Source organism: Ixodes scapularis, unplaced genomic scaffold (genome assembly GCF_016920785.2).
Source record: "Ixodes scapularis isolate PalLabHiFi unplaced genomic scaffold, ASM1692078v2 PGA_scaffold0__279_contigs__length_252992795, whole genome shotgun sequence".
Classification (NCBI taxonomy): domain Eukaryota; kingdom Metazoa; phylum Arthropoda; class Arachnida; order Ixodida; family Ixodidae; genus Ixodes; species Ixodes scapularis.
Window position 1 is genome coordinate 40,316,321 of NW_024609835.1, and position 10,381 is coordinate 40,326,701.

General features: G+C 43.4%; 1 protein-coding gene across 1 annotated transcript; it reads left to right on the plus strand.

Annotated features, from left to right (window-relative positions):
- Window positions 1-5,187: 5,187 nt before the first annotated feature.
- LOC115315261 lies at window positions 5,188-10,117 on the plus strand. Its single transcript, XM_029974495.4, has 5 exons — window positions 5,188-5,450; window positions 5,565-5,776; window positions 6,705-6,864; window positions 7,289-7,416; window positions 9,722-10,117. The coding sequence occupies exons 1-5, from the start codon at window positions 5,375-5,377 to the stop codon at window positions 9,740-9,742; spliced, it is 597 nt and encodes a 198-aa protein (XP_029830355.2). The 5' UTR covers window positions 5,188-5,374; the 3' UTR covers window positions 9,743-10,117.
- Window positions 10,118-10,381: the final 264 nt, after the last annotated feature.

Sequence of the window (10,381 nt, forward strand, 5' to 3'; positions counted from 1 at the left end):
GAATGGAGCGCGTTAAGCGTTCGCTGTCGGAGTTGTCCGATCGCCAGAAAAGAAGAAGAATCGCGCAAAACGCTCAGAGGGAACTAGAAAGGTACTGCAATGAAGATCCCGTGGACTCCAGCACCGATGAAGACGTTTGCGCTCCTCCGGTGACGGCAGAAGGTGAGGCAACCGAAAGCTTGATTGAGGTCAGTAGTCAACAAGGCTCCGAAGTTACTTCAAACGAAGACGATGACGTTTCCCTGATAGATCCTGTGGACTCTAGCACCGATGAAGATGTTTGCGCTCTTCCGGTGGCGGCAAAAGCCGAGGCAACAGAAAGTTTGATTGAAGTCCAAAGTCAACGGAGCTCCAAATTTACTTCCGAAGGAGACGATGACATTTCCTTGAATGACCCCTTGGACGACCTGGAATGGGAATCAGATGTCGATGAGGAGGAAGGTTCGTTACACGAGGAAGATTTAGAACAGCTGCTGAATGAAGGTGGGGAAGGCGAGGTTTCGCCCAGTTTGGCCAGCAAACTGGCAGACTGGGCACTTAATGCGAACACACCTGCATCGCACTTGACGCGATTGCTCAAGCTGCTTCGGCCCTACCACCCTGACCTCCCCAGTGATGCTCGGACACTCCTGAAGACCTTACGAAACACCGAGGTTGTCCGAATGGGGAGTGGTTTTTACCACTATTTTGGTATAACTCCTGGATTGATGGCTGAAGTTTCAGCTGGGTGCCTACCTGCGGAGTGCTCCACACTCTCTCTCTCCGTCAATGTGGATGGACTTCCCATCTCTAGAAGTTCGCGGAAGCAGTTTTGGCCGATTCTTGTTTCAGTCAAGGAAAGTGGTGGACAGACCCCTTTTCTTGCTGCTCTCTATGAAGGAGACTCCAAACCTGAAGATGTGGATATCTTCATGAAAGATTTCATAGAAGAGATGGCAACATTGTTGGCCCAGGGCATCCGTCTGAGCAGCAAGGTGTATGAAGTAAGGCTTCGTGCCTTTGTCTGCGATGCCCCGGCCAGGGCATACCTCAAGAGCATCAAGGGACACATGGCATACTTTGGATGTGAGAAATGCACTCAAAAAGGAAAGCATGATGGCAAGAGAATAACGTTCCCAGATGTCGATGCCCCACTGCGCACCGACGAAGAATTTAGAGATCGGGTGAATCTCGACCATCACCGTGGCACTTCACCACTTTTGACACTGGGTGTTGGTCTGATCAGCATGTTTCCACTTGACTATATGCACTTAGTCTGTCTAGGTGTCATGAAGAAACTGCTCGTTCAGTACTGGACATCATCAACACCATCCGCTTGTAAGCTGCCCATCAGATCCCAGCTTGAGATCTCGGAACGACTGCTAGCATTCCAGGCACACACTCCTTGCGAGTTCAACCGCAAGCCACGCTCGCTGAATGAGCGAGAGCACTGGAAAGCAGCCGAGTTCCGCAGTTTTCTGCTCTACTTTGGACCAGCACTTCTCCGAAAACATCTGGAGAAGCAGTTCTACATGCACTTCATGAAGCTCAGCTGTGCCATGGCTATACTAGCCAGCCCCAAGTTTGCAGTTACACACTGCGATTTTGCAGAGTCCCTGTTAAGACAGTTTGTCTCTGAGGCTGGCGCCCTGTACGGGAATGGAATCTATGTATACAACATCCACTCCTTGATTCACCTAGCACAGGATGTCCGGCAGCTTGGCCCTGTGGACACATTTTCAGCGTTTCCTTTTGAAAACGTCCTTGGGAAGCTGAAGAAGTTGGTGAGGGGGCCTGCTTTGGCTCTACAACAAGTGATCAAGCGGAAGTCGGAGCTCGTCTCCGCCTCCTCGCCGAGTTCTGCAAAACAAAGCCCAGCTAAGCTGAAGCAACACCGTGATGGACCAGCACCTCTAAACTTCCTGGGAAACCAATACTTTGAACACACTTTGGAGGGCACACGGCTTTCTGTCATGCCGTCCGACAACTGTGTCCAGCTGAAGGACGGAAATGTGGTCCTCATCAGGAACTTCTTACAAGAAAATGGGGAGCACAGCATCTGTGGCCAGTTTTTCAGAGTGCTTGATAACCTGTACATCAGTGTAGTGCCCTCCTGTGAGCTTGGAATCTTCAAGGCGTCAAGTCTTTCAACAGAGTACTCGTTGTGGAGCGTGAAAGACATCAAATGCAAATGTGTCTGCTTGCCACATGGACAGGGCACATATGCTATTTTTCCCCTTACTCACTTGCATGTGTAACAGTATCGCTCTGCTGTATGCAGGGCAGTACCCAGAAAAAAATTTCGGGGGGGGGGGTTTTCAAGGACAACGGCGGCCATTTTGAAAGTGTCTGTTGTCTTATTTTTGCCTATGAATCATGTGCATCGGTGGCATATAACGGAGAGTTACAGCAAACCGGAGAACCGGTCCCGGTTTGGTACCCGGTAGCCGACCGGCGCCACTACGCGTGCGCAGAGGTGGAGATTAAAATCGGCTGGCTGCCAGTGCACCGACCAGGGCCGTACCCAGGAAAAAATTTCGGGGGGGGTCAGAACCCCCTATCCCCCCCCCTGGTTACGGCCCTGGCTGTATGTTTTCTGAGTGGCAAATTTTTCAGAAATGGCTTAGAAAGTAAATAGTATACTTCTTCTTTTCAGATAATGTATCATGTTGTTAGCTTCATGGAGGATGATGATGATGTGGAGTCAGTATCAGTAGTTCCATCAAACTGGTTAAAAGGCGACAACACAGCTTGGGCACCCTATAAAGGCACCAGGCTGAGAAAGGCTGTGAAAGATTGTGAAAAGCCCTCCGCTGGCTGGGCTTTACTCCCATGCAGAGCCATGGGATCATCTTGTAAGTCCAATAATAGAAATCAAATATTATTTCTGCACTTTGTAATTTCTATGCTAATCCCACAAACAGTCATTTGCTTGCAAGGCTTTACCTTATGTATCGTGACATGTCTTATTTTGGAGTTTTTAAGTATTTTATTCTAAGTATTTCAAGTGTTTCTACCTTTCACGTTGTATCTGAAAAGAGACTGATAAATGCAAGTAGTACCTATATTAATCTTCATCCATTTCATGCATTTCTTTTTACACTATTGAACATTCCTTCTTCTATTTCTGGTGAAAGCTTTTGTTTTTTGCATGGAATGTGTGATGCAGTGCAGGTAGTTTTATTTCTGGAAGTTTCTTCTTATTTACTCATAATTCAGAAAGTAATATTCAACCAAAAAAATCTACTCATCTACACTTTTGAGTTTTTAGGGCACAAGATCCAGATTTTGTCTGAATTTATATTGAAAAGTCATTATGCTTCTGTGCCACTTATGGGGAAAAATCAACTGCTGGTCCACATAGCTGCTTATTGGCTTTGTTATATTCTTAAGTGTCTGTTACATAATTAAGTAATGAAAATACTGCCGGATCAAGATTCTTACAAATTTTAGCTGTTCCTTTCCCTTAAAGACCGACACTCGACCTTTATCCTCTGCAGGGGAGCTAATCATATTAGCGACCTCCTCTCCTAAACTGTGAGGGGGAGCCGTGTTGTGGAAAGGAGAGATGTGGGGAGGATATAGAAGAGAGGGAAGTACGAAAAAGTGGAAAGCATGTAGTGTATGTTGGCCTCTAAAGGGACACTAAAGAGGTTTTTGAAGATGCTTGATATTGTTATATAGTGTAGCAGACAAAACCGCTTATTAACCCTGTGACGATAGGAATACATGCAAACTATAGTTTTCACCTCGCCTTCCTCAGCGGGAATGATGTCTTCTCGTCTACCTCTTGGAGCGTGTTCTAGTAATACTTGCGGGAGACATTTTCTTTCTCGCTCCCATGCTATTCCTAACTCCAACGATGAGAGATTAAGTAGCTAGCTAAAAAAGTCTGAAAGGCAGTCCGCACCCAGATACGGGGTTGCCGTCGCTCGCCATTGACTGACAAGCGCCCTTGTCACCCTGCTGGTGCCGCTGCTGGAAAATACACCACCCATCCCGGGACGATTTTTCCGCTCAAAAAGGGGTATGTCACGGTCTTTGATCCTATTTTGATAGGAAAATACTAAATAGGCAATGCATAATTGTAATTTTTGGATTTTTAGGAAGCTCACAGCCTGTAGATTGAGTTATCACCGCAGGTAGACAATCTCAGAAACCTCGTTATATATGTTTCTGAGGTCATCTATTTTTGTAAGAACTCACACTATGGGCCGTAAGCATTCCAAAAATCCCAAAATTACAATTGTGCACAGCCTATTTTCCTACTAAAAATGTGATCAAAGATTGTTGAAGTTAAAGAAAAACATAAGTGTAGATTCTAATCCTTACAGCAATTACAGGGAATAGATTAAGCCTAAACAAGTGCCTGTAAAAATATGCCAGGCATGTTGCAACATGAAGCAATCGTTACCATCACTTTTTTTTTCTAGCTAATTAGCAGGCAACTTTTTAAACTGTCGGGCAGTTTTGAGATGCAGCTGCCAAATGGCAAATTGGCAAGGTTGCTGTTTTTGTTACTTCCTTGAGTCAGTGCGCGCAGTTACAAATATGTGGAGTTGGTATCCAAATTCATTGAACCTGCTGACTGATTATGTTCCAAACTTTGAAGCCTGATTAATATCTGAATGAACCGGTTTGCAGCACCTTGCGAGGCTCCACATTATCATATTTTTCTAACCACCCACCTTGGTGGAAAAAGGATATGCCACCTGTTCTGATAAATGCCTACTCAATTCAGAATTATGCAGTACATTTTTCTTATGATCTGCTTGCTGGGACTAGCCTTGAAGAGACAATTTAGGCTAAAAATACACCTTTTGAGAAAGGGTATTTTCTGAGACACATGTTGTGGGCTTCTCATTTAATAAGACTGCAAATTTGTTTAAAGAACAGCCTGTCTTTGAGGTGTGGCAGCGCTGGTTCATGCTCTAGGTGAGAAACTTACGGTCCACTATTATTGCTAGTCTGCTATATTTAATATGTGTTACACATTGCTCATTATGGCATATAAATGTGTCCTGGTACTGTGCTCATTCAGATTGAAATAAGCAGAGGTAGGCTTTTGGTGTAAACTATTGGTGATAATAATGCCTTTATTTACTATGAAGTGCTCATAGGCTCACATCTAGACGTAACTTTGCCATAAGCTACAGTATTGAGTTTTCTTCCCTCAGCAACATACGAAGATGCCAAGCGTAAAGAAAAAAAAGCAGAGGAGACATCCGACCTTGCGACAGAAGAAGAAGGGTCGCAGAAAAGAAAGAGAAAACCACCTCGGCACATCTTGTCATCATCCGAGGATGAGCAAGAAAGTGAACCAGTTGCGCAACATGGACATGGCAACCCACAAGCATCGATTTCTACATTCATTCCGACTCCTGCGCCTCCAAAAATGCCTGTCCCTCAGAATCAGCAGCCCCCTTCGTCCAGTTCTGCGGATGTTCCGGGAGCTAAACGTAAGCGAACAGGTAAGATCAGCTCATATCATGCATACAAATACTGTAATGTCATATCTTCCCTATTCATCAGAGCCCTAATCTATACTTATGAATTTATAGTACAGCTATTCTTGAAATTATCAGGATTCCAGGCAGAGGTGCTTCGACTGCTTGGAGGCATTGCGGCGCAGCTCCAGAGCCAAGCTAAAATATTGAGACAGCTGGAGGCACAACGTCATGAGCCCAAGAAACCAACTACGATCCCTGCGGTCCTCCACCTTCTGCCACTCTCATCTCATGAGGACGTTGCACAGTTGGAGACACTTCTGCAGGAGGATGAGAACAAAGAAGCCCTTGTATGTTAATACTTCACACACTCGAACGAGAATCTATCGACAGTCCATGGTCATCCACACATACTCAAAAACGCATTGTATGAAGACAGTTTGGTTAGCTCATAGGCAAATGCAGTACTGGTTTCACTTGACCTGATGAACCTTGCAGAGATTTATACTATCCTTGATCCAGTACCAGCCCTAAAGTCTTAAAACAACAGTTAGGTTCATTTAACATCTTTTTCTTGATGTGTGGAAGACACTTGGCAAAGTTTCAACTTCTGTGTAACAGTGTGGGCTGTAAAGTTTCAACTTTTGTGTAGCACTGTGTGATGCTATTTGCATACCACAATAAGTGTAGAAAGGGGATGACATGCCTTTTAATTTTAAAGCCCGAAAAAACTCCACCACCTTTAGGTACCCAGGTTTTATCTCAAGATGGGCAGCAGACCATAGGGAATTCAGGGTGCACACTGTGACCTCTGTGATTCACTTATCTTTTTTTTTTTTCTTTGGGGGAGGGGTCGTTTGTGGACCCGTATTCAAAATGAAAAGACAAGTAACGGACAATAGTGAATTTCGGGTATGCACGCTGCGACCTCAGCGGTTCACTAATCTTTTTCATCCGTAAAAATAACGAGACGAGCAAGGAACAGCCGACAATAGTGAATTCCGGGTACACACGGGACCTCTGCAGGTCACTAATATTCTTTCTTTTTCATTTTGCTTCGTGGACCCGTGTCCATAATAACATAGTGAGACAAAAATGCCTGTATTTTCCCATTTCGTCCCCAAAACAGCCGGCCATAGTCTGGGCTGCGGGTTTCTATATTATAGAGGCAGAAGTGCACGGCGAAAAACCGGGGCCGAGAATTTCGTCCATATAGCTGGGTGTCCATATCAGCGGGGTCCATATTAACAATACATGACTGCGTATGTTTCTTTACAGATTGCTCACCTCGCGCTCATTGGAGGTTCGTCGGTGCAAGATGTCACGCGCTCTGTAATGAAACGGTGCATGCTAGATGCTCTTGCAAAGAACTACTGCATGACTGGAAGAAAGGGGAAACTACGTATGGAGCACCTCCAGCTTGTTTGTGTGGTGACAGGTAATGGGGCCTTTATAACACCATTATAGGTTTTTGTAGCAATAAGAATTCCAATTGACTGCCATTTTTAATCTTCTCTGAAGACTTATTTTTGATTTTGCAATTATGAACATCCTGGCAAAATAGAGATTCCAATATTAGCTCTTGAAGTTGTAGGCAGTGTCCTTTTGAAAATCACAGCAATACCTGCTAGGTTACTGCAACATATTTTGTGGGATTGTTGGTTATCCTTTTGCTTCCAATAAGGTGCCAGCTTCAAAATCAAACATACTTGTTTTCACTTCAATGAACCTAAATTATGTTACTTTTGCTATTATCGCATGCCAGTAGACCTAGTACATGGTCTTTATAGACATGTATGTAAGAAAAACACCATTGCAAATTAATTGCTATCTTCATGTTCACATGTTTGTGCCTGCAACAGGGGCAGTACACAGATGTTTTGAGCAAAAGAAGAAAAATGGTGAGGAAGCCATTGTAGTTCAGAAAAACACAACGCTGAAAGCCATTGCTGATTGGCTGAGATATGCAGCGGCCCGCGTTAAGAAAACGGTGAGTGCTACAGATTCTATTTTGGCATAAGTTGATTCCACTTTTTTATGGAGGCAGCTGTATACAGCCCTTCAACTGGAGTGCTCGATGTGTGTCCATGACTGCATTTAACAGGATGTGTGCAACATTGCCATGGTAATGGTGTGCCATGGTAATGACAAAAGTGCACTCAGCAGTATAAAAAAGCACCGGAAGAGTGGGAGTGCTGGGGTTCGAGCCTGTGTCCCTCTGGTTGAAGCCAACGTCTAGTTTATTGAGCTATACAGCCGTACAAGTCGGAGTGCTTGTGAAATCTGCCAGAAGGCAGTTGACAAGTGCTCGTGAACGTATGATGGGACAGTGCACAAGAGGTGAGGGGGAAGAGAAGAAGCCCATGTTTCGGTTTTGCAAGACCTCCAGGTCCCGTTACACAGTCAAAGGCATGTCACCTCATTTATTGGATACGCTAAAGTTTTCTCTTTATATTTTTAAATTTCAGTATTTACATTTATGAATGCTGAACCTGCTTCGGAGCCAAAGGTTCCTCGCTCCAGTGTCCTTATTTGATCAGGAGTTCGAGCAGCATGCTTTTTGTTCCTGACATCACAACTGTGATGCATTTTGAGCTACTTCAGATTACCTTTTACCCTGCACTGGCCTCAGTGTATCTTATAATTGTGAATCAAGGAGCCGTGACTGACACTTCAGTGTAAATATTCATACAACCGATTTCCTTTTGAAGTTTTTTGTATAGCTATAACACTTATTTGAGACTTTATGAATTTTGAAAACTTTTACATAATGATTTAAAATAAAATCTAAAATGCTCTCACATATTATTTCAGTTAACTTTGACACAATTTAGGTTATGAAATTCCCAGCTTCTAATTATGACTTGTGCAGAGAGCTAGTACGATTGTTCACAAACCTTTGCTGCAGAACCCACGGATCATGTGCTCAAACCCCACCCCTGTCTATTTCGATTTGAATGATCATCATACCGGCACACGTTTGTTTATCACTTCTGTGTAACACATGTTAAAGACCCAGACTACCAGTTGTACTGCACTGGCTAAATATCTCATCTATAGCGTAGACGTATGCGCATCATTTGAATGGCTGATCAACATCACGCTGTCTAAATATCCACAACCCATTTTTTTTTTGCAAGCATTTGAGCATACAGAATGTTTTTTCTTATTTTTTACAAAATCTTTAAAAAAAAAGAGCCGATAGCTACGTGAATGCCGCTTCACTGTATGTTTCTGGGGCTCGGCGTACATTAGGTGAGGAGATAAAAGTCGAAGTATGTTCACTAATTAACAAAAACTGATAATTAACTTTTATTTGATGGCTTAATTGGCCATGTTGCCATTGCAGTTTTAAAAGAAGCAATCAATAAAGCCCATCCCAATGGAGGTAATTTGCGAAAAGACAATGAGCTTTGTGATACTCGTCGTTATAATTTTGCCATTCTTCGCTTGATTCAAAACGCGCTCCTGATTATGCTTGGTAGAAGAGTGACATAGCCACTTCTGTTCCTCTGTCACAATCTCAGAAGAGTGACGCCGACACGTCTATCAAAGGCACGCTGTAGAGATAGTGACGATGAACCCGAAACAAATCCATCACTATTCTACGAATCCTAACCAGGCGCGCCATTCAGCACGCGGTTTTTAATCAAGCGAAGAAAGGCAAAATTTTAACAATAAATATCTTAATGTTTTTTTTTTTTTTTTTTTTTTTTGCAAACTGTATAAATTGGGTTAGCCTTTACTAATGGCTCCCAGGGATGAAGTGGCCGAGTGGGCTAACGCGTCTCAGCTCGGAGCGTGGAGCAAAAGCTTGCGCTGGGAACCTCCTGGGTTCGATCCCCGCCGCCCCCGCCCGTTTCGATCTGGATGAGTTTCGTACCGGCACGCGTTCGTGTGATCACTACTGCGTGATGCACGTTAAAAATCCCAGGTTAGCGGTTGTACCGCACTGGCCAAATTTCTCATCTACAGCTAAGAGACCGATTACCCGTTGAGGCGCATCTCCATCAAGGCTGTATAAACATAAAGAGCAAGCCAATTTTTTTTTAATGGCTCCCTTTAAAACTGCAATTGCAACGTGGCCCATTAAACCGTTTATGAAAAAGTTAATTAACAGATTTTTGTTAGCCAACATACTGTGACATTTATCCCCTCATATGCCCTCCAAGCCCCACAAACATACACTGAAGGCGAATCCACGTAGCTATCAGCTTTTTTTTTTTCTTTTTCAATTCTGTAAAGAATTAAAGGAACGCCCTGTATAGCTTTACTCTTTAATATGCTTTTTGCAGGAGGGCGCTGCCTCTGCCTAGAGGTGACATTGTAGAAAGAGGCAAGCACTTTTTTTTACAATATTATGTTTATAGTCAGCTTCTTTCGCTCTGACTTTCCCTTTTATAACTACTTTCCAGGCATTGAGTGACCTTTGATGTGGAAATTATGTTCCTTAATATGTCAGTTTGTTTTTCTGACCTTGACTGCACTTTAGAAACAGTACTGAGAAAAGTGAGTGTTTATCTCGTTAATGTCATTACCAAGTAACATGAAGCCTGCCATGTGCACAGCTTTTTTTAGGTGGCTAGGGGGTGGGGACCCATGTAATTTATTGATCACAATAATTATGACGTTTATGTTATTGACAGAGGACAAGCAGGACATTTGCCTGTCTCATTGAGGTTTCCGAAAATAAGTTTTTGACTTCTGGGAGTAATCTACAGCTAATAAAGACACTTGGTGTAGAGAAAGGGTGACACTCCGCTCAAGATGGCGATAAGGGACTGTGTGCCCTCTAGTTTTATGTAACTGTTCCTCTTCCTTCTCTATTCATTAATATGACATATGTTTGTTTTATGATAACTTTGAGCAGCAACAGATATGGTAACATCAGTGGCAGGTTACTCTAGTGGTTTTTTTTTATTGAACTTATTTACCACTATTTTCACAATCTAATA

Coding starts and splice junctions, on each gene's coding strand:
- LOC115315261 (XM_029974495.4), top strand. CDS start 5,375: ATGCCTGTCCCTCAGAATCAGCAGCCCCCTTCGTCCAGTTCTGCGGAT. Junction 5,451..5,564: donor AGCTAAACGTAAGCGAACAG/GTAAGATCAGCT, acceptor TGAAATTATCAG/GATTCCAGGCAGAGGTGCTT. Junction 7,417..9,721: donor CGGCCCGCGTTAAGAAAACG/GTGAGTGCTACA, acceptor TGCTTTTTGCAG/GAGGGCGCTGCCTCTGCCTA.